The sequence below is a fragment of the Macrobrachium rosenbergii genome, chromosome 5 (assembly GCF_040412425.1).
Source record: "Macrobrachium rosenbergii isolate ZJJX-2024 chromosome 5, ASM4041242v1, whole genome shotgun sequence".
NCBI lineage: Eukaryota > Metazoa > Arthropoda > Malacostraca > Decapoda > Palaemonidae > Macrobrachium > Macrobrachium rosenbergii.
Window position 1 is genome coordinate 43,125,715 of NC_089745.1, and position 24,162 is coordinate 43,149,876.

At 35.8% G+C, this 24,162-nt stretch overlaps 1 protein-coding gene across 2 annotated transcripts in view; it reads right to left on the reverse strand.

Moving 5' to 3' along the window:
- Positions 1 to 3,808: 3,808 nt before the first annotated feature.
- Positions 3,809 to 24,162, reverse strand: part of Sec63 (translocation protein Sec63) — a 37,312-nt gene continuing 16,958 nt past the window's right edge. The window contains exons 11-14 of one of the 2 annotated variants that reach the window (XM_067104163.1): positions 19,782 to 19,920; positions 16,326 to 16,471; positions 13,245 to 13,436; positions 3,809 to 9,168 (exon numbers count right to left, since the gene is read on the reverse strand). In XM_067104163.1, coding sequence (XP_066960264.1) covers positions 8,872 to 9,168; positions 13,245 to 13,436; positions 16,326 to 16,471; positions 19,782 to 19,920 — 774 coding nt within the window. In that variant the 3' untranslated portion in view covers positions 3,809 to 8,871. Of the gene's footprint in view, positions 9,169 to 13,244; positions 13,437 to 16,325; positions 16,472 to 19,763; positions 19,921 to 24,162 lie in introns of both variants that reach the window. The other variant, XM_067104162.1, reaches the window with a different exon arrangement.

Below are 24,162 nucleotides of genomic sequence, written 5' to 3' on the forward strand. Positions count from 1 at the left end.
TTTTGTGTGCTGCTGGTTTATCCATTATTTGAAGTGGTTCTCTTCTTGGTAGATTAACACTCGATGTCCATATTCATGATTACCCTGATATCCAAATTCATGGTCTTGATGGACACTGCTACCTTTTCATTTGATGACAACTGACTATCATTAATAGCTTAAGACATTGCAGAATTTATACATTTTGTGCTATCTACCATGCCTATTTCATTTCCTTCATTGTTTGACATAAGAAACCTTGTTTTTAAGTTATGGCTTCAAGGTTAAAGTTGTCATTACTGTTGATCTGAGGTTAGAGGTTTTTTCTTGGCATTTCTTACTATTTTGATCAGTTCTCTTTCCCTGTATCTTTTAATGAGTGGATGGTGAAATTTATCCACTGGCTTCTTTGGGTTGTTATATATTTATGGTTGTACTGATAGATTTAACCTGTATGTCTAATTTTTTTTGGTTGAAGTTTTTGCTCAAGGTTCCTTCTGTTTTTTATGGTTGATAAACATTTCATGTATATGAGAACCTCATATATACATTTTAAGGGTGGTTCTGTGTTTCTTCTTCAGGATTCATGGTTTTGAATAATTTTCTTTGGATTCATTATTTGCTTTTACCTACACTTCTTTATTACTGGGTGATTGATTTATAAAATTTAGGGTGTCAAGCCAAGCACCAGGCACTTTAGACAGTGAAAAGAGGGAGTTAGAGTGGTTGGACAGCAAGATACACAGATGTAAAAAAGAAAAGAAATGAAGTATAAGGTTTTAAAGGTAGAAATGGGAGGTAATCCTGCAGTTGCACTAAGAAGTAACAGTTAGAGGTGTTGGGCAGCAAAATTGAAGAGCGGAAGCAGGAATTGAGGCAAAGTAAATACATAAAAAGTGAATGCTTCTAGGGCCAAAGAGGTGGAGCAAAAACTGTAAAGCAATGCTTACAATGCACCATGAGGTACAGTGACAGCACTACCCCAGTACTGACTTCTGTAATCTTATTTCTCATGCTATTTCTTTCAAGCAACTGACCAGCTGCCATTTCATATACATGGATGGGTTATTAAAGCCTCTTACTTTTAGCTCCAGTTCAGCTTGTTTGTGGTCATCCTTGTTCTCCTGTAGTAATTTTGATTATGTATTGTTCCATATGAATAATACAGATACTGTACTGTACAGGCAGTCCCTGGTTTATGACGGGGGTTCTGTCCTTACCCCGCTTCCTAAACCAAAAATCGTCATAAATCGAAAAATCGTTGAAAATCGTCAAAAATCCAGAGAAAACCCTACTTTTAATGCTTTTGGTGCATTGAAAACGATGTAAACTGCATTTTTATTGAGGTTTTCATAAAAAAAAACCTCCAAATTTTTATTATTCTGCAGTTTTGGAGCTATATTTCTTCTGTCGGATCAGTGTTGTAACCCCTGAACATGCGTCGTAAATAGGGGAAATAATTTCTGATGAATATATTTGAAAAGCATCGTAACCTCGGAAAGTCGTAAGCCGGACCCGTCGTAAAAGGGGACTGCCTGTATTTCTTATGCCTTGCATTTTGGTGTGCCACATTTCCATAGTTGAATGGTCATCTGATACACAGTAAGCACATAGTACAGTATTGGGTTAATTTAGCACTTTTGTGTGTGTTCATCTTTTGAGCATTTTGTGCATTGGAGAGGTTTGGGTACATAGGATTGTAATCCTCTAGTGTTATATTGGTAGATTTGTCCACCAAGCTTGATTTTGCAGTCTTTGATGATGTTTTTGTTGTTCCTGTTTGGGTATATTGTAGATTTCTATCTCCTGTTCATTGTTGTGTTTCTTTTTTAGGAATCAAGCACTCATTTTCTTTTGTGTGTAACTGACGTTGCTTTTGTTGGACGTCTTGCTTGTCAGATTTAGATTTGGGTGATATTCCTTAGTCCAGTTTTGGGTCCCATTAAGGGAGTAAAAGAGGACCAGGGTTTTTCTGTGTTTTGTCTTCCCCATTTCCTTTGCAGGCTCTGACAGGAGTCTCTGGAGCTAAGAGTCTGTACCAACTTGTACTTTGGAGGGCAGTGTCTGTACCCGCTTTGTACTCTTTGGGGGAAAAGTCTGTATCAACTTTTGTATCATTGCATGGGATCATTAGGGTCATGAAGTGTTGGTCCTTGCAGGGAATTCAGTGCACTGGAGGCATTACTTAGGGTGCGTACACATGGTTGAACAGTGTTCGTTGGACAAAAATTGTTACCATGTCACATTATGTAGTATGGTGACGTCATAAGCGCATGTTTAAGGAGAACTGACCTGGCAACAAACAGTGCTACCAGATATTGATGTATACCATAGTTGCTACTCCATTCGCCAGTCAGTGTCCTGCAGACAAAGTTCGGAACTGATGCCACTGGTCAAGATGCAGTGTTTTAACCCTGAGCTGAGCATTAGTGTTGTGGTCTTCAAAATTTTTCTTTACAACAGACTGATTTTATTTTTCTTTGCAACAGACTGATTTTATGCATTACATACCAGGCCCTTTCCTAATAGTTTTTTCATTTTGCAGCTGCGAGGTTTTCCTCCTGTTCCACCTTTGAAACCATTTTACTTTCAATTTCCCTTTGTGTTGAATGACCTCACAAGTCCCAGTGCTTGGTCTTTGGTTAATCTTTCGTCAAGTGTTAAGTGATCATCTAATTGTCAGGGGTACTTAAATCTTTTGGGGAACTATTCATACAATAATTATTATTAAGGATAATAGAAAGGAAACTGTATGCAGTATGAATCTTAGGAAAATGACACCACTAGCTTTCCTTGGATCTCATTTTCCCATCATTGACACTAATAAAAGCCAACTCCCTGCCCTATCCCATAGGGGTGGTATCAACTTGATTATGGTAGCTCAAGTGGAACAGGAAGCATTACACAAATATGATCATCCCCACTCTGATCATCTTGGTGGGCAAGCTTGATAGAATGCAGATAATTTTTTCCTCAGAAATCCATCGACTTCTGGCATCCATTGGCCAGTTCTAAAAAATAAAAACAAAGTCTTGCCCTTGAGACATCAGTAGGAATAGAATATTGATACTGTAGCTCCAGACATTTATCAAATGGTTGACGAGATCACCACAGCTCCCAATAATCAAAACAGTAGGAGAAAGTTGGAAGAGTTGGTTACACGAGATGCCAGGACATGGATAAATTTTGAAAATATTGACATAAGACCAAGGAAGAGTATAGGTTGATTTTATGAGGTTTCAGCTGAAAGCAGTCTATATCCACCAGCATGCATAAGTTACTTGACTGCTTTCATTTTCCTAGTACAATACAATTATACACATTAATCAATTAGTTTTTATTTCTTTTTTACATTGCCTATATTTTACTTTGATAAGTTATCAAAAGGTAAATGTCAGAGCCTTTATTAAATATTTACAGTATTGAATTAGGGAGAAATTGTAATTACTGTCCATTACCACATTTTTAGAGGTTTTCCTATAGCTTATTTAAAAATTTTATAGTTTTACTAGGACATTTTTTTTCCATCTTTAATACCGTGCATTAAAGAATTGTTTTTCAATGAAAGATGAAAAATGGATAAAAAGTATTTTTAATTGAAATATTAAAAATGGAGGAAAGTTTTCTTCAGAATTGATTAACAGATGATAATGGACCTGTAAGAGGACACAGCATACTGTATATGGTTGCACCCTAGTGGGCTGTAAAATGAAAACCTCAGTTTAGCAATACTGCAAAAGTGAACAATAAAACAGCTATGTACAAAAAATTACTTTGTAAAACAATACTGTAATTTCAAACATTTTGTACAAGGGATAGTAAAAACAACTTTTACTGTTATTGTTTTAATTATAAACAAAATAATTCTTTGTGCTCACATGAAAAGTACTAAGTTTACAAGTACCACTTTCTCTTTCTTCTAACAGATTTAACATTAAAATGATCTACCTGCCTACAGCCAAAACTTCTCTAAGCAGAGATTTTATCATGACATGAGGGTCATCAAAAAAAGTGTGAAAAGAAGGTAGAACTTGAAGAAGACTACATTTAGAGGGTTAGAAGAGATGAAAATAAACATGATATTAAATGTACAGTATGACCATAAAGGGCCCACAGTTTCTGAGCGGCAAACACGATGAGGAAGACTATGAAAAGGAGGATGAAGGGGACATGGAGGTAGTCAAGATTTTAACACTAATTTTCCCATATAACTGGGAAAAAAATGACTTCCTAAAGATTTGATTCTTTATAGCATGAAGCATCCAATACTCAAATTTCTCTGCTGGTCCTTAAATGCTAGGCTTGTCATAAAAAAAAAAAAAAAAAAAAAAAACGGAATCAACAGTTTCATGCACTGTTACAAAACTATTCACTGTGTAATCGTATCAAATTCAAGATTCAAAATTTCGATGCATATAAGATGCAAAGAGCACATAAAAAGCGAGTACAGACAGTTACACTCACACTCTATGGATTTCATATTCTCCAAAATCAGAATTCCCCATTTAAACATCATTACCGTTATGTTCCTCAATCTCTGTACTTTTAAGTTTTTCCTAATATCTCCAGATAACATTCATGAACACCTTCAGTGTAAAAAAAACACCAAACTGTTTTTTAAGCAATACATTCATGATTCACCCAGCCTTTTACCTCAATGATGTCAATTAGAAGGGAACTGCTTGATATATAGAAGCATACAGGAAACCCAGATACCCATCATGCCAAGTATTAATTTCTTATAAATTTCTGACACTGAAAAGTAAAAATAAAACTTTGGTTAACATATCAGTATTATTATTTTGCTCAGCCCAATCATAATGATTTCTTAACCTGAGATTTATTTTTAATTAACATCCTTCAAAAGTTTAATAATAACTTTCCTATATTGTCTGTAGGAAACAATTTCCAAGTCCTATGTTACAGCAAACAAATTTTTTGTTTTTTACCATTACCATCCTGAAGCTTGGAGAACAAAGTTATCTATGCAACTGACACCTGAATGCACAAATACAACAAAAGAACTAAACGCTAAATTTCCAACCAAGACTGCTGCCACTCTCACTTTCAAGACTCATGAAACAGGAAATTGATGGAATAAATTTTTGAAGTAATAAAAGGAATATGAAATTTTCCACTTGGTAAGGAATCTCCATACAATTCCCAAAGATAATCTGGATTTCAAACAGTTGGCTTTACAGTAACTTGAACATTGTGGCTTTCATTAAATGCCATTATTTAAGCATCAAGAATCAATACTTCATGCTACGTATATCAATATTCATTCAACTTGCATGCATAATGTATACTGAAACTTTGTCTTCTTACACCACATATCACTTATTAAGCTGTCCATGTGCTTGCTTACAAATATACAAGAAACTGCAATATAAAATTAAAAACTTGACAATTTCTAAACACTACATTTCACCTCCAACCAGGCCATGTCCTTTTTCATAAAAAACATACAAGAAAGATATAAATTACTTTAGTATTATTCTAGAAGAAGAATCTCAGCACTATTCCTCTTAAAAAACACTGCCAACACTGTCATTCCACGGAAAAAAAAAGTTTTGCTACCAATCCCTTACAAGTTAAAAGAATGTTAATGTGTCAAATCCTTCTAGAATAACATTTCAGTACAAAATCCCTTGCTGGAAAACTGTAGGAAAAGAACAACAGGACATCCCCACTACCACTAAATTCAAATACAAATTTGTAAAAATAAATAATTCATGCTTTATAAGTTTACATACTACATTACTACGTACCTATTTTAGAGAATTAAATATCTTTTATTTATTGTTAATCTAGATATAGATGTAAATGTATGACATCAGTGATCAAACATGTATGATACCAAACACTGAAAAACCATTAAAAAATGTGATGGTAAATTTCTTTATCATATCCAATACAGTATCATGAAACAACTGTTCATAAATGCACTCCCACTGTAAATTCAAATTAGAGATTTACTGAGTAATATATTCAATTAAGACTCAGGTTTGAGATTTCAATAGCAATTGAATTCCCAGTTTTGTGAAGGTAATGAAAACTTTTGATATGGGTACATTAGGAGGCAATGTAACATGTTCTCTCCTTTTTTATAAAATTGTACGCCAGAAAGATTCTAATCATGACCTAATATCCAGTGGATTTACTTCTCATTCTCTTTATAAATGGAGGGGTCAAGAGCACAGTTCTTAAACTACAATACTAAAATTTCTCAAATATCACATTCATAATCATCAAATGCCACTCAAATAACTTATGTAATTTTTTGTGAGAAAAATACCAAGACTTCAAGACTAATACTCAGGATTTCATCTTTGCATGTAACTTTGGAAATATTGGAAAGTAAAACCTCAAATAAAATGTTTAAGTTAATCACAGCTTTTACTTAAACTACCGTATATCACCACTTTAATTTTAAACAGTGTACAATCACTCAAAATATTTTTGAAGAACTTTCAGTACTTAGCAAAAACACAATCAACCACTTAAATTGCTAACCTTCGAACTGGTGAGCACACAGTTTCCTACAATTTGGATATCGAACTGGTGAGTACACAGTTTCCTACAATTTGGATAATCTTTTTCCATTCTGCCATATTTATGTGCACTCACAGCCTTTTGCAACCGTTCTTTAGCTTAAAAGCCTTTATTCAGAAGAAAGTGTTAAATCCTTTACTTATGGTATACATTACCTAGAAGTCAGCTACAAAAACCTACCCATAAGCACACACTTCTTACATTACCATCCAGAATTACTTGAATCACGTCCTTATAAACTGTACATTAATTTATCCATATAAATATATATTGAAAACACCAGTTAAAATTTGTTTTACTCTGTTGTGTGTTTCTTTGGGCTATTTTCAATTCGTAGTCACTTGGTAGATAATGTGTTTTATATGTATTAAATTCCATCTACACCCCCCTTGAACAAAAATACCACTTTATTTGATAATGAAAAGGAGGCTGCCAAACCTAATTTTGACCCTTGTTAAGATCATATTTTATGCCAACTATTGTTTTTATTTAATGTTATCTTGAAACTAAGCGCTGCAATGGATTGCTTCTTAATACTAGTTAGCTAATTATAAAAAAAATGTAACCAGACTGCTTGAGCCAAAAACTCACCTTGATTACACTGTGTAGGCTGATATTCAATTTTGGAGTAATTAAATTAACAATATACTGTATTTGCATTTAACTTCTGTGCTCATGCACTGACATCTTACTACAATGATCGGCTAACTTTCATTCAAGCATAATGGCATGAAGACTGAATAATTTCATAAATTAATTTCCCTTTACTACTGAACTTTTATCTTTTACAAACTTTTGTGAACTTATAATAATACTGAGATAAAAAATATGATTAATGTTAAATGCTATTTGGTCCTATTTTTCATGTTGATGCCAACTTGTGGTTTAAAATGTTCATTCCAGTTTTTAACAATTCATTCAGTAATATTCTAGCAGCAAATACTATTTCCTTACTAATGTTAACTCTGTGGTAAGGTCGAACTACTAATTAATAATTATATCAAAAGAAAATGAAAACAAAAAAATTTAGAAATTCACAGGAAACTAAAATACTTCAAAAATTTTTCTAAGGGATTGTACCACTGTTTTCTCAATGGCAGAAACCTGACAAAATGACATTTAGTTTAAAACTGCCTTGCACACTGCACATTAATTCAATATTTGCCATTATTATATTATCTAACTCATTTTGAAGACGAACAAAACCAGTCACTTCCTGGATTGGTTATTATATGGTAGAATTTCAAAAAGTTACAGAACTCTTGAGCTGATCTGTATGTCTTTCAAAATTTGACTTGTGAACTTTTCATTTAGATAAATTTTTTCAAAAGCTAATCTCAAAGAAATGGTAACAATTTGCAAATCAGCTTCTTTTAACATACGACAGTGAGTAAAATTAATAAAATGTTTCTTACCAAGTGTATGACAAATTACACTAGGTCTTCCAAATACAATGAGGCAGTTTTCGTTGTTCCTGCTTGTGAATAATCAATTTTTCTGTATGGAAACATAATTAAGAGACCATTACATCCTCTAATTTACATAGAATACCCATGTATAAGAGGCACAGGTATCAGTAAATGACTCTCCATCAGCCATAGTAAAACCATTCACTTTTCTCTCATAGATGTGAGGATTATCATTCACCTAGATTATTATACAATTGCAGCTAGGAACACCAGAGCTGCAATGACAATTTATTGGTGACTCAGATGTCACTAAATGAATAACTATTGTAAAAAAAGTACCTCTCAACCTAATCAACTGCTTTTGAGTAATATACCATCCCACTGCCAAAATATAACCAACCATAATACTTTTGGAATTTCTTTATCATTTACATGAAATCCATTACCACTTCATTTCCTTTGAAAATGTCAAATGAGACAGGAGCACCTAATGTTTTCACAAAAATAGTAAAAAGTTAGTGCACTGAAAACTGAAAAATGTTTATGTAAAATTTGCTAATAATCTGTAGTCAAAATATATATCAGAATTGGGATGGAAACAATCAAATCTTTAAAGAAATAATTAAATATTTCCTCCAATTATAAACTTCCTATGAATACTGAAATACTTTTATTGATAACTTAATTGACACTCAATATTTAAACATAACCTTACAACTTCAAGGCCAAGGGTTTCATTTTCTATTAGTCTGACTCGGCAAGCTACACTTGAGTGATTGGCAAGTAGCCAAAATATAACCGTCTTTTTTGTATTGCTAATATCTGTAGTATTTTTTCTTTTTTAAGGACTATAAAAATCCTTAAAATAAAATGCCACTAGTAATTAACTGATAATTTCTAACCACAGATATGCAAATATTCAAACCTTTCACTCCTCGTCACTTTCGTCCGTTACCTCTTCGTCAGTGGTATATTCGGACTCCTCACCATCATCTTTACCCAGATCATTATCATCATCATCTTCCTCATCGCTTGAACATTCCTGCCACTGCGGATGTTCAGTGGGAATTTCTCTGGCTTCTTTCACATCTAGTTTAATATCTTGTACTTGGTCAAAACCAATGTAGGAGTCAGAACGGAGACAAACTTGGTAGGTATAAATCCCTGGTTTCTGAGGAGCTGTAAACTTGAGCTGCACTTCCTCTTGATCAACAAGGTTTGTTATCTGTCAAAACAGAAAATTATATAAGCCTCAGCAGGAGATAATAAATTGTAAAACAGCTGATGAGATAATGAAACTGTAAAACAATGTTAACATTAGCAAGAGGAATTTCACCAACTGGGATACAGTATGTAATATAAAAATACATTTCTCTAATACAAAACCATTACGGTTTGTCACAAGACATTAGCAGTGAGTATTAAGTGTACATGGCAGATCCACGGTGATAAGAAATAGTGTGTATGTAATGGGTTTTTAAAAATATTTCTAATACACAAAACTGTTTCTTTAAATAAACTCAATATACTACTTTACTTTTGTGGACAAGGAAATACCCAGTCACAACTACTGTACTTGTATCAATTAAAACTCAAGCCTTGCATAAGATGCACAGATTACTCGAAATTTCTGTGCACCTAGAGATCAAAACCCAGAGTGAAAGAAAGGGAGGGAACTCACTCTATTAGTAATAGGTTTGTATAAAAGTAATGTTTTGTATATTTGAAACCTTGTTCTGTAACCCATTGTGTGAAAGGACAAAAGTACCATAATTCCACTGGTGTTACCATAAAATAGTGGTGGCAGAGGATTAACAATGAAAAAATCAGTACCAATCCTCATAATTCCACATATGAATGAAATAGACATAAAAACCACTAGTATGTATCTGGCAAGTAGTAAGCATCAGTGTGACAGAGCCTTCAATTATTAACATGAGGTACCAAGGTTGTCTTGAATACCTATGCCTCATAAGATGATGAAGGTATAGGCTATATATATTCCACCCCAACTGTTAGCACCTGACCTGTGCCCCAAATGAAAAAAAGTCCACATATTTGAGTTATACTTTAAAAAGAATCTCATGAAGATAGCAGCTATAAGAATGGCAACAAGCTCCAAATTGTTTAAAGACCTGAGATGGGGAAAGGGTATGTACCTCAGGTACTTTCAGCTTTTCATGATTGCTGAAAGACTGTATCCCTGAAATTTTTTTCAACCTCTGACATGTGACAAGTTCAAGATTATATACAGACATCCTCACTAGGAGAGGAGAGAAAGTTCTAGACAACCATGAGATAATGAAAATAGTGAACAAGTCTGAAGTACTTGAATATACTAATTTAAAAAGAAATTTGTATTTTTCCTAACATACGAACCTATGCTTTCATATATGGAGTATTCCTTGCGCATCGGTATGCTCAGCTGTTTGAGACTTGTCTTCACAAAAACAAAATCCTAACACTACCTGGAACTCCCTAGGCTGACCCCAGCTACCCTCCATTGTATGAGCCAGTCCATGTGCAGCCCTACATTAGTCTCCCAGAAGTGCGAGATCAGGTTACGTGGGGTGGTATGAGGAGGGTAATTTTACTTATATGAAAGTTCAAGTTTGTATGTTAGGAAAAATACAAATTTCTTTTTAATTTGGCATTTGTTCTGATACGAATGCTACCCTACGCTTTCATATATAAAGACTCACCTGCAGGTGGGAGGCTGATCTCGAGATCAGGCTACGTGGGGTGGTATGAGGAAGGTAATTTTACCTATAAGAAAGTTCAGGTTTGTATGTTAGGAAAAATACAAATTTCTTTTTAATTTGGTATTTGTTCTGATACGAATGCTACCCTACGCTTTCATATATAGAGACTCACCTGCAGGTGGGAGGCCGATCTCTCCCATAAACGTGAAGTGCCATATTCCCATACCTCCCAGACCTGTAAGGAGTCAGTTTGTGAACAGTACTCACTTTTGATATAAAAACCAGATGGCAAAGATTCTCCCTCTTGACGAGCTAATTTAAAGCTCTACGTCTCTACACGACTTGTAGTGCCACCACTATCGGACCCAAGGTGAATGTATCTAAGGACTTGTGTGCTATGTCCTTTAGGCAGGAGGAGGTGAAGGTCATCTGTTCTATAGGACCTGTCTAAAAAACAGTTCCTCTTGAACACCACCAATGGGCCTGTTCCTCTAATGTCATATACCTTGACCTTGGGGAGGTCCTCGTTGCCTTCCAAACGATGTGCTCTCCAAGGTAACCTTCCACATCACGCTTCTGGGACATGGGCGGGAAATTTCCCTGGGTAAGTATCACAACCGACAGTTCTTCCGTTGTCTCCAGTGACTACGTTCCGATGTGGTCAAGGAACGTGAGCCGCTCCTTCTAGACAAGTTCCTTGTCTTGGAGGACGAATGAGGACACTGTCGATTCCTATGCGCCAAAGAATGTCTGTGGGAAAGGCCTGATTCCATAGAAGATGAAATCTGTCTCCTCTGGCCGTTCAAATGGCTCTTCTGTTCTTCTTTTCTGTTTCCCCATGGGCTGGGACAGGCTATAAGGAGAGCCTGGTCCAATGTCTCTCTCGCTCCCACTCTGCTCTCTCAGTCCCTGAAATTTTCTCTTAAGAACCTGCTTCAGGAATGACATCGGACGTGATTTCTTCCTAGGGCTGGAGAGAGGGGGAGGAAGGAACAATTTTCCTACCTGGTGTGACGGGTAGTGGAGATGGTATTTGTATTGGCAGTGACAGGGTGGGGGAAGAACGAACGCGGATGGTTCTCTGGAGACTGGAATAGGATTCTCCCATTTTCTTTCGTATTTTTCCCACTGGGGAGTCTGCTATAATCCACACTTTCCGCAGGTGGACTTCTGGGAACATCCCTGACCCCTATGTAAAAAGCACATGGAATGGGGATTGACGGCCACAGTTGACATGAATTTCCCACAAGGCTTGTCTTTGCCCAAGCATCACCGTAGCTCGGTCTTCCTGTTCTCTTCCATGGTTAGTTACTGATTTTGTTTCACCAAACCAAATGACTAAAAACTAAGCACCGTTTTCATGTTTCAAGTGCTAGTGAGTGCGACTGAACAACTAAGCCTGATCTCGTGAGCACAACTGAACAACCATGCCTGACCTCATATTCAAGCACTCACATGGGGGACCCTTTGTAACACAAGAAACACTACCTAATTGAGGAAAGCGATTCTTTGCACAGTAAACATACACAAAATATATCTCCTATGCTGGAAGAAAGGTAATGAAAACCCCAAAAAAACGCACAAACTAAGAGACAACTACAGGAGCGCGACAAGTCTACCACCACGCCCATATGCGAGCATGGCTGGAAATACAATGGAGGGCAGCTTGGGTCCAACCTAGGGGGTTCCAGGTAGCGTTAGGATTTTGTTCTTGTAAAGAAAAGTCTAAAACAGCCGAAAATAGGATGCGCAAGGAATACTCCATATATGAAAGCGTAGCACAGTAGCCAAGAAATATGAGGTGAAGTCCAATGAATGCCTTCTTAAGGTAAGTCAGACTTCTAAAATGGCATGGAACTCACCAACATGCCTTGAAGAAGGTAGATTTAGAATACAGTTTCAAGGCCAAACTGAGCAAAAATGATTCAAAGGGGTCTGTACAAGGTTCTTGGACAAGCTAAATTTCATCTAGTAAGCTTCACAGAGGAACTCTGAACACTTACAAAAATGACTAATCAAGTCTGAAATGTCCCGACAGGTACTCAAATCCGTACAAGAAAGTACCATTCTGTATCCCTTAATTGCCAATAAAAATGTCTGCATACTGTACTTAGAAAGACAAAAATTTCTATTTCCAGAAAGGGGCATTGAATACAAAAGCATTTAACATTTGTCACTTAAAAAGAAATCCTACATAATATATGCTACATAAATAAGATAAAATCACAGCATCATCAATGATAAATGTTAAAAATGGACTGAGAAGAGGTATGTTATATAAAGTGTTGCAAACACTTACTACTGTACATAAAGCTCTAACAGAGATTGCCCACTGGAGACCAAACTTAGAAGGCACCCAAGCATAACTATGGCTGTCTACTGTATGATTTAAATCTATTCTAGGCCAGGATGAACACACCAAGCAATACCTACTGATTGAATTGCACTATTCCTACTCAATCAATAGCCTCAGAAATTCCAGATCTCTACACATCTTTGCTTTAAGTTATATATAGTAAAACTCCAAAGTATCAGCCCTACGAAACCTTAATCACTCTTGCTAGTTACTGATATTAAGCCTTTCTTATAGCTAGCTTACCTGGTAAGGGGCAGTAATAAGCATATGCTTTTTACGATCACATACGTATGTCCACCAATGTTCCTGTTTGTCTTCTGGGAAATACGGACAATGTACAGAGTGCGATATTTTAGACTTTCCTTCAAGAGCCTTTTCTCTCTTTGTCAAACCTTTCTGGAATTTTTCCCATTCGTCATCATCATCAACTGTATTCTGTAAAGCAATTAATGAAAGTTAGCAATTACAATATAGCCAAAGCTTAATTTAATAAACATGTTTATTTATACATAAATGAAACTCCCTTATTATGTAGTTTCAACAATAGCCAAACATAAACTCCAAAGCATGAATATCTGATTTACTTGGTACTATTACAGTATTATTATTTAAGAATACATAATCATACTATTATGTATTATTATTTAAGAATATATGATCAAATCACTTTCATCACGTACACTACTCACGACAAATCGAAACAGATTTTATACCTTGCATTGGAAGTTTTGACAATTTTGCCAAATTTCTTTCCCTCAGTTTTAGAAAGAAATTGCTTGCATCTGATTGAAATAAGCAATCACATAACTCGATAGAATATTACATAAAATCTGAAACAAAACTTTTGATAAGCAGGTATATTTCTTAGTACAGTCAACCCCCCAACTATTCACAGTTCAGGATTCGTGGATTTACCTATATAGTATACAGGAAAAGTAATACCTGAAATTCAATTGTTTTATGTATCAAGAAAAAGCAGGTTACGAGACCAAAGTTAATGCACCAAAATGCAGACTTGAACTGTCCCAATTGGCACATAAGCTAAAACAAAGAAGCTGTTTTGCTAACTCAAATAAAAGACTTGCATAATTTTTTAGGATAAAAAAATGATTTACTAATTTTCAAATGTTAATATTAATGTAAACAGCAAAATATCAATAAAATGTATTTTTTTTCCTTAAAAAATGTTCACTAAGCGATGTACCAATGTTATCCATATCTACGTTAAAAGAAAACATTAAGGCTTGAATACTGTATGAAAAAAATGTGTGCCTGAATACAGGGATAACTTGATTAGTTTTCGCCTTGGTAAGAGTAACAGGTGTAAGAGTATTCACTCGTAGCTGTAAGGGGGCAGTGCAGTGCACCTCATCAGAGCTGTAGACATTACTTAAGGTTTTTTGCAGCTTGCATTCGGCCCCTAGCTGCAACCCCTTTCGTTCCAGTTACTGTACCTGTGTTTACATTCTCTTTCTTCCATCTTACTTTCCACCCTCTCCTAACAATTGATTCATAGTGCAACTGCGAGGTTTTCCTCCTGTTACACCTTTCAAACCTTTTACGGTCAATTTCTATTTCAGTGCTGAATGACCTCATAGGTCCCAGTGCTTGGCCTTTGGCCTAAATTCTATATTCAATTTAATTCGTAGCTGTGAGCCATATATTTTTAAGTGTAATGTTGTAAGATGACTTTGAAATTACTGTATATTAATGTGTTTTTGGATGATATTTTAAGGTATATTTGGTGTCTGAACTATTAACATAGCAATTATATGTTTTTAGAGGGGTTCTCAAGTTCGTAGAGCATATCTAAAATATTCACTAATTATTTTCATTCTATTTTTGTGACTAAATACATTTTGATAAAAAAAAATGATTTGCTAATTTTCAAATATTAATATTAATGTAAACACAGCAAAATATCAATAAAATGTTTTTTCATAAAAAACGTCTGCCAAACAATGTATCAACATTACCCCTATGTACATTAAAAGAAAATGGTAAGGCTTGAATAGTGTATGGAAGAAAATGTGCATGCCTGAACATATGGGCAACTTAAAGTGATTAGTTTTTGCCTTGGTAAGAGTAACAGTTGTAGGAGTGTTCACTCATAGCTGTAAGCCATATATTTTTTAAGGGTAATGTAGTATGATGAATCTGAAATATGAAAGTGTTTTAGGATGATAGTTTAAGGTATATTTGGTGTTTGAACTATTAAAATAGGCAGTTATAAGTGTTTTTAGAGGGCATCTCAAGTATTTGTGAATTTTAGCTATTTGCAGGCAGTTGAAGTGCCTAATCCCTGCGAATACCAGGGTCTAGTGTTCTTGCATTATAATTTTGGACAAAATTTTAATTATAGTACATACAATATACAGAATATTTTTCCATGGTACAAATATCATGGGGGTGTCAAATTACTGTTTAATCAAAACCAACAACCACTAAAATATATGTCATAGGAAGGATTAGCCACATTTTCAGGAAAATGGTACAATATCTGCAACAGAGACCAAGAGCATGATTTATGCACACGTAATTTGCTACATTATTAATTTAAACCCTGTCTATAAAAGTCGATTTTTTCTTAAAATTGAGTTAAATAAAAAAAAAAACTCCCTCACAGGAAGAAAAAAAATATTGGAGCTGTTCATGTTTATAGCGCTCACTAACATAAATACCATGGTAAAACTGAGAGCTAATATTCAAGGCATTATAAAATCAAATAGCAGGCAAGTCACTTCCATAAAATATGGCTTCCTTAGTTTACAGCACATAAAATTATTACTCAAGTGTGCTTTCCATAAACTTTTGGGTTAATTTATTTTTCTCTCTTAATCTATTTGCTGACTTTTCCTTAGCTGTGTAAGATCCACACTCAAAATTTTTTTTTAGCATTATAGTCATTAACGTAGTGTAATTTTTGTAGCATTATAGTCATTAACTTAGGACAATGCATAATGCTTACTGGTATCAGTTATGATTACCACCATCTTACTGGGACATTCACTGAGAATCTAAAGCAAGAACCCCATCCTGCATCTAACATAAGGTGAATTAGGGTCTTCAACATTCCAAAATAAAGTTTAAATATACAATCACTTTACAATTACATAAAAAAAATGTTTATATTGACTTTCCCTTCTCAGAAATGCACTATCATCTATTTTGTATAAATCTTCCATGCCAGAAACAGCACTACACTCATACATCAAACTAAAGCAATTAAATTTATTCCAAATCAACATGACACATCTTTAAAGGATTTATGTTGGGGGATATAGTATGCATTACATTACTTTAAATATGACTTTAACTTCTTACCTTATCATCTCTGTGTGACTCTGTATCTGCTTCTTCTGCCACGGATTCGTCTGAATGAGATGCAGACTCTTCTTCATCTGTATAATCTCCGACCTTCTCTTCAGGTACAAGGTCCTCAACGCGATCTTGGAGCATGGCAGCATTGCCTGTTCAAAATATATAAATTTTCATAATAAAAATTTATTTTTGGATACCTAATGTTAAAGAAAGCTTATATCCTCGCCTATCCTTAACAGTAGGTAAGATTCATCACAAATGAGTCCCTTATTAATAAAACATCTCAAGAGACTTTAGAATGACATATTTCAGACAGTATTCTTTTCTGAAAAATGCTTTTAGTACTTAAAACAAATATATATATAATACTTTACCTATGGATTGTAATATACCAGAGCAACTTCTATCCAATGTACAACTAACAAAATTTTAATTGTAAAGCTTTATAACAAATTCAAAGCCATTACCAGAGTGAAAACAAGACTTCAGTGAGCTTCTACGAAGTGAAAAACACCAAAAACTTATACACATTCTGGTGATGAAGTGTAGTACATTAGGCACAACACGCTGTGATCCTTCAAGCACTGACTGACAAATATATCATGTAAGGCACCAATACCCACATACAATGCCCTGTACAAAATAGCCCCCCCCGCAAAAAAAAAAAAAAAAAAAATGAACAAATGAAGATTAATGTGCTAGCATGAATGTGCTGTAAAATTTGGGAAACTGTATAAAAATTCTACTGTCATTTTTCATTAGTACCAGAAATATCATGACAGAGGTGAAAGTAAGGGAATGGAAATGGAAACAAGACCCAAAAATAATGGCAAAGAAATGATGCAATATCATTGCTAACTATTAAAATTCAACCAAACAGAAAGGTTTACCATAAAATACTTCATAAACCCTATTTTTATGGTTTCAATGAAAAAATGCCATAGCATACGCAATGGTAAAAAAAAAAATGCCTTTGACATGTAGGATTGACTATGAACAGGTTTTGGAAACTACTCCTTAGTTCAATACTCAAGAATTTTCTTGCTATGTGGAGAGAAATGATTTTAAAATATATAAATGCAAGATGAAAGGACAAATTTAGAGTATGAATAATTTATATGGAATGGAATATAAAATTTGGGCAAAGGCCAGGTGCTGGGGCCTGTGAGGTCATTCAACAAGAAAACTCTGCTGTTGCACTATGAAACAGCTGCTAGGAGAGGATGGAAAATAAGATGGAAGAAAGAGAATATGAACAAAGGTACACTAAAAGGAATGAAAGGGGTTGCAGCTAGGGGCCGAAGGGACGCTGCAAGGAACTTAGTAAAGCCTACAGTCATCTTGTGAGGTGCACTGATGGCACTAACCCCGTGGGGGAATAATTTATATGAGCAGAAATTAAACAGAATAGGAAAGGCAACACTATATGAAAAATGATTCAAAATCACCAAGCAATACTTTAACAGTACAAAGGAATAAAATGAAAGCGAAGGGGCACAAGAGCAGCCATGAGGGTAAACTACCAAAACTATTTTAGTAAGTAGACCTGAACTTTGAATCAGGTAGTGGGTTAAGGCCTTAATAAGCACTCACCATCCCTTTCTCGTTACAATATTTTTCTTCAGCTCTCACAATGACGTATAAATTCCAAACCAAACACAGCCTCCATCATACTCTTGTGTTTAAAACAACCCTACTTGTCATATTTCACAGATTGGTATATTTTTGATAACCAAAGAAGAGCAGATTGGTATATTTTTGATACCGAAAGAAGAGCAAAAGGGGAAAATGGATAAATGAGCAGTATTTATATATTGTATCAACATAGACCTAGTCAGGCAGATCAGAAATTGTAATCCTTAGATGATCACAAATGACATCTGGATTTTAAAAGTTGTTCCGTATATGAAGCATTCAATGATCTTTTTCTTATACTTTGTATCTTCTGCACTATTTCAAAATTTAAGTAAGAAATGGAGAACCATGGAGTGGTAAATTTCTGTTACTGTGGGGAAACACTGGACTGTGAGGAAGGATCTAGAAAGTAGTGAGAAAAGGAAAATTGTAGCCTGGATGAAACGAGAAAACTAGCCTTCTGGGAGAGCAAAGACTTTTAAATTGGGAAAGGCCTTACAACGCTATCATTATGCAGTGGAAAAGTGGTACTAATAAAGAGGATAGAGATTTTAAAAAGGTTTAACTATAGAATGTTAGGAGCCATGGCCAGAAAAACTTTAAGTGCAGTGGTAAGACTGCATTACAGAGAGGAAGTGCTGAGATAAATGCCAGCCATGACAAATCTGTCTGGGAAAGTAATAACTCAAACATCTTCCTATTATGGAAAGCCAACTACCTCATTTTTGTGACACATCCACGATTAGTGTCCCCCTCTGAGTATCATATGAGCAGCATAACTGCAACAGACCAAAATGATCATGTAATTGGATGATCTAGGTGAAACCTGATATTTATAATCTGTCCTTTTAGATATTTTGATCTAATTTTATTCCCTATGATGAGGACATTAGTCCTCCTACAGCTTAAGGGTTTTGAGAGTATTTTTTAATATACCAGGGTTTACACACAAGAAAAGGGTCTGTTTTATCATCATAATTATCATGAACATTATTACTATCAACTATATTATCTAGTCCAGTCGGTCATACTTCTTTATTTCACAGACCTGGTCTCATTTCTTTATTTCATAGGCCTGGTTTCAAGGATATGTCTTAAATCAAGAGGGGAAAATTCAAGTAGGATCAAAGTACTGCCAGATGAGAAGACACCAACTTACAGCTAGTTGGGAAAAGAACAAGTTGCAGCCAGTTGGGAAGAGACCAAAAGGAACATATGGAGCAAGAAGGATAAGAATCAAAGGGAGGCCACAAAAGAACTGTTAGTAGTACTGCCTACAATAAGCCACATAAGGCATACTGCTGCAAGGAACTCCCCACAGGGATGGGTGTTACATAACCAGTCTCATCTTTAAGTCAAAGCAACATTTCAAGCACAACGACAAACTACTTATGAAATGAACATTAATTAAAAAATCTATCCTTCCAGTGCAACACGACAAGACTTCCAATTCTCTCGTTAGGCTCATATTTTACCAGACCCTTCTTTTCTCAATGTGTTTGTGAATATTAAAACTACAATACAGTAACTACTTGTTTCCTGAGGAGTTACGCTTTGATTGCTTTATATACAACACCAAACAAAATGAGACGACAACAGAACCTCAGTGCTTCAACATATCTTCCTCAACCTCATGGCAATGCCATCATGAAGACTCTTGATGATTAAATTTTAACTCAATTGTCAACAATACTTCAGGATTAATGCTTCTGATGGCAACTTGCTGGTCAGCTGTGAAAGCGTGTTACATCAACTGGTTCCACAAAATACAGTGCCCATACTGAACTAAAAATTATAGAAACAGACCAATTTTGTTTTTCTTACTCTTCTCTTTCTTCTCATCTTGATGGCCTTCTTCTTTCTTCGTACCCTGCCCTTTTTTCTTCTGAGGCTGCTGTGCTTTGGATTTGGATTTGTTGACCTTTTTCTGGGGCTTCTTCCAACCTGAATTGGTCTTTGTGGCCTGAAACAAAAAATGTAATCAGATGCAAGATAATAACAAGCATCAAACTCCTATCAACATTAAACTGGTCACCTAATGTGCAGAGTAGAATCATGTTTCTGCAGCATGCTTGTTACATCAAAGACATATCTACTGTAATTGTATAAAAAATGCAAGTTCAATGTATGGAAATAAAACATTCAGAAGAAATGAAATCAACCTAAGTAAATGAAAATCTAGATTTTACCATGAAACTGATAATCCTTTAATGGTACATACACATGGGGCCAATAACAATCAGCTATAAGTTCATTTCAACAAAAAATACAGTTTTTGCATCAAAAGCAATATTTTTTAAATATGCAGAGTGAAGGTACCTTGGTCCATGCTTTAGTAAAGTGCAAACCATCCCTAGGGTCAGTGCTTGCTATCTAAACCTGCCAATATATAATTTTTTATGGTATGGGCACACATGTTTTAAGAACAACTTGAGAGTTTTCAGGCTGTTATTCAGAAAAGATGGCATTAGCTGTTAACATTAATATCCTAGTCATTTGTACAACAATCTCAGGTTATAACTACAGAATGGTCAAAAGATTTACTAGTTGTATATCCAATTCATCAATCATATACAGATGAACTAAGAGCAACAGTTTGTGCAAAAGCACCATTAGCCAATCAGTAAGAAAAACTGTCATCATCATTGTTTAGCTTGTCTCACTGTCCACAATGTTTCCCAGCCTTGCTTTGATTATCTAGACAACCCAAGTTTATTTTCATTCATCTGTGACTTATTCATTTCAATTATTTGTCATGGTATATAATCTTAGCTGTGGAAAAGAACTTGATAAGTGTTCTTTGTTATAATTTAATCAGAAAAACCTTTAATTTTCAAAACAATGTTTACTCTGAGAGAAATATCTTGGTCTTACTGTTTGAAAATACTGAAAAATACTTTGAAAATTTCTAGGGCAACATGGACAAAGTCTGACAGTGACAACTTACGAAAATTTCACCTTTCCACAAAAACGGCCATCCTCAAAACTTTACATTTTTATCTTAAGGTATTTTTCTCTGTAATTTTGGTGGTAACAAATTTTTTTCAACTGAATTTCTTGTGTGTGAAGATACCTGTTTCCTTTAAAAACCTCTTTCCTTTTGAGGTCTACCCATAATTGTAAGATGTACGGGTAGGGAAAATAAAAAGGTAGTTTTTCCCTAAGAAATAATGGTTACAAAGAACAAAATACTCAATAGGAAAAAATACAAGCTACATGTGTTTGGTGAGAAATCAAGTTGTCATAAATTCACCACCTCAGTTTCTTGATATTTTTATGTGTCCAGCATTTTTATAAACAGCATAGTGGTGCTGAGTTTATATCATTAATCTTTACTTTCTTTCCCAGTTATTGGGACTATGTACAGTACTTTTAAAACTCACCTTATCACTTTCTATAATTTAAGGAGTACATCTGCAGTTCAAATATTCTATCCCTAGCAGTTGTTACAATCCTGAGTATAGTTTCATTTCACCTTTCACTTTTTTGATTCTGCATCTTCCATGAATTTTAAAAAGCAAGACAAGATAAAACTGCTTGCATTTAAAATAAAAAAACAGAAACTACCTGAAAACATGACATTTTTATGATAAAATAAAGTTTTATGTATACTTACCAAGTAATTACATAGCTATTGGTTCCCTAACCTACGGCAGCTTAAAAATTCAAAATTCGCACGGCGGCGCTACTATCGTTAGTGTGTAGGTGACAAGGTCCCGTCCACTGTCTGGGACTCAAAGGAACAACTTAGCAGGGAGCTCAATTCGTTTCTTGATTTAATGTCCAAGCAAGGGGAGGAGGGCGGGCTCCGATCATGTAATTACTTGGTAAGTATATATAACTTTATTTTATCATAAAAATATCATTTTCATATATGTAACTTACCAAGTAATTACATAGCCGATTCCACATTGTTAGGAGGTGGGAAAGAGCATGGACATATTCTACTACAAAGCATTAATTAATGAATTTGAAAAAGAAAGGTTGCTAACACTGAACAAATGTTTGTTATTTCCTTACCTGTTGAGAGAGCTGCTGCAGGTAGGTACTGCCTCTGGTTGGCACTTCTCTCAACTTGTAGTGGATGTGGCAGTGTAGCCAAGGGTCACCCCTACATTAGTGGAAACTTTGCAGCAGAGGAAGTACACCGTATGCTGACAAAGTTTTAAAAGTATGCCCTTGCCCTGGGCAAAGACCAGAATGCAAAATAACAACACTATCACCTACACCACAGCATTAAAACCATAACCCAACTATTACAAAATAAACAAAGAAACTGTTGGGTACTCCAAGTACAAAGTACCCCCAGGCTTCCCATCAACTCAAAACCTTAAGTCAAGGCGAGTACAGTAGATAGCAAAGGAACAGAGAGTGTACTATGCTTCCTCTCCCAGCACCATGCCAACCACAGATAAAGATCCTAAAGTGTTACAATTTTCAAACACAGTCTCTATGTCCCGGAGGTAGTGTGAGGCGAATATGGACTTACATCTCTGGAACGTCGACTGCAAGATTGTAGAAAGAGACAAGTTATGTCTAAAAGTGAGGGAAGTTGCGACTGCCCTAATTTCGTGAGCCTTAACCTTAACTAACGGAAAGGCTTCTTCCTGCATCTGAGAGTGGGCTTCTAATATTAACTCCCTCAGCAAAAAGGATATGGCATTTTGGGGGAGCAGGCGAACTGGGTTTCTTACATAGCACCAGAGGTTGCTTGAAGGTCCTCTAATCTTTTCTGTCCTAAGAAGGTAGTACCTGAGACACCTCACTGGACAGAGGAGTCTTTCTTCTTCCTCAGGCCCTAAGATATCCGTAAGATTCTTGATGATGAAAGATGTAGGCCAAGGTTTAGAAGGGTCCTTATTCTCTGTGAGGAAACCAAGCGAAAGGAACCAGACTGCGTCCCCTTGCGCAAAACCTATTCTCTTGTCTATTGCTTGTAACTCACTAATGTTTGGCAGTAGTGAGAGCCACTAAAAAGAGTCTTTTTCATGAGATTCTTGAGGGGAAACAGAACGGAGAGGTTTGGATTGAGGACCTGAAAGCCATTTCAGTATAATGTCTAAGTTTCAAGAGACGCTGGAAGAACTTTCTTTCTTAGACCTATCGAAAGATTTGATCAAGTCGCTGATATCTTGATTAGAAGACAGATCCACTCCTCCGTGCTTAAAGACTGAGCTAAGCACCGACTTATACCCTTTGATGGTAGAGGTCGATAGCTTCCTGACGGACTTTAGGAATATCAAAAAGTCGGCTATTTGATTTACAGATGTCTCAGAAGAAGAGATGTTATAGCGGCTGCACCACCTTCTGAAGACTGCCCATTTTGATCGGTAGAGCTTTGTAGACGACGCTTGTCTGCATCTTGCAACTGCCTCTGCAGCCTGTTTTGAAAAAATTTTGCTCTGACGAGGTGCTTGACAGTTTGAAGCATGTCAGAGCCAGAGCGGACAACCCTTGGTGGAATCTGAGAAAGTGGGGTTGTCTGAGCAGACCGTTTTTGTGGAAGGAGTCTTGGGTAATCTACCAGGAGTCGAATCAGGTCTGGAAACCATTCCTTGTTTGGCCAAAATGGAGCGACTAGGGTCATGGAGGTGTTCTGATGTGTTGACAGATTGTTGATTACTTCCCTGATCATTCCAAAGGGAGGCAAGGCATACACATCTAAGACTGTCCAGTCCAAAAGTATGGCGTCGGTGCTCCAAGCTTGAGGATCCGGGACTGGAGAGCAAAAGAGTGAAAGGCGGTGGTTTCTCGACAGTGCGAAAAGATCACACTGTGGGCTTGCCCCACAGTTACCACAGATTGTCACAGACTAACGGGTCTAAGGTCCATTCAGTTGGAAGGACCTGTTTGAGGCAGCTCAACTTGTCCGCAATAACGTTCATTCTACCTTGAATGAACTGTGTGACAAGAGTAACTTGGTTCTCCTCCGCCCACAGAAGGAGATCCCTCATCGTCTTTTACAGTGAGAAGGAATGAGTTTCCCCTATTTGCAAATTTAAGAAAGTGCAGTGATGTTTTCCGCATGCACTACTATCCTCTCGCCTCAGACTAGATCTGAGAAAGACTGAAGGCCCAGGTGAATTGCTCTCAGTTCCTTTATATTGATGTGAGAATTCTGTTGTACCATAGTCCATGTTCCGGAGACTTCCCGGCCGTCCATAAGAGCACCCCAGCCTTGGTTGGATGCATCTGAATAAAATTG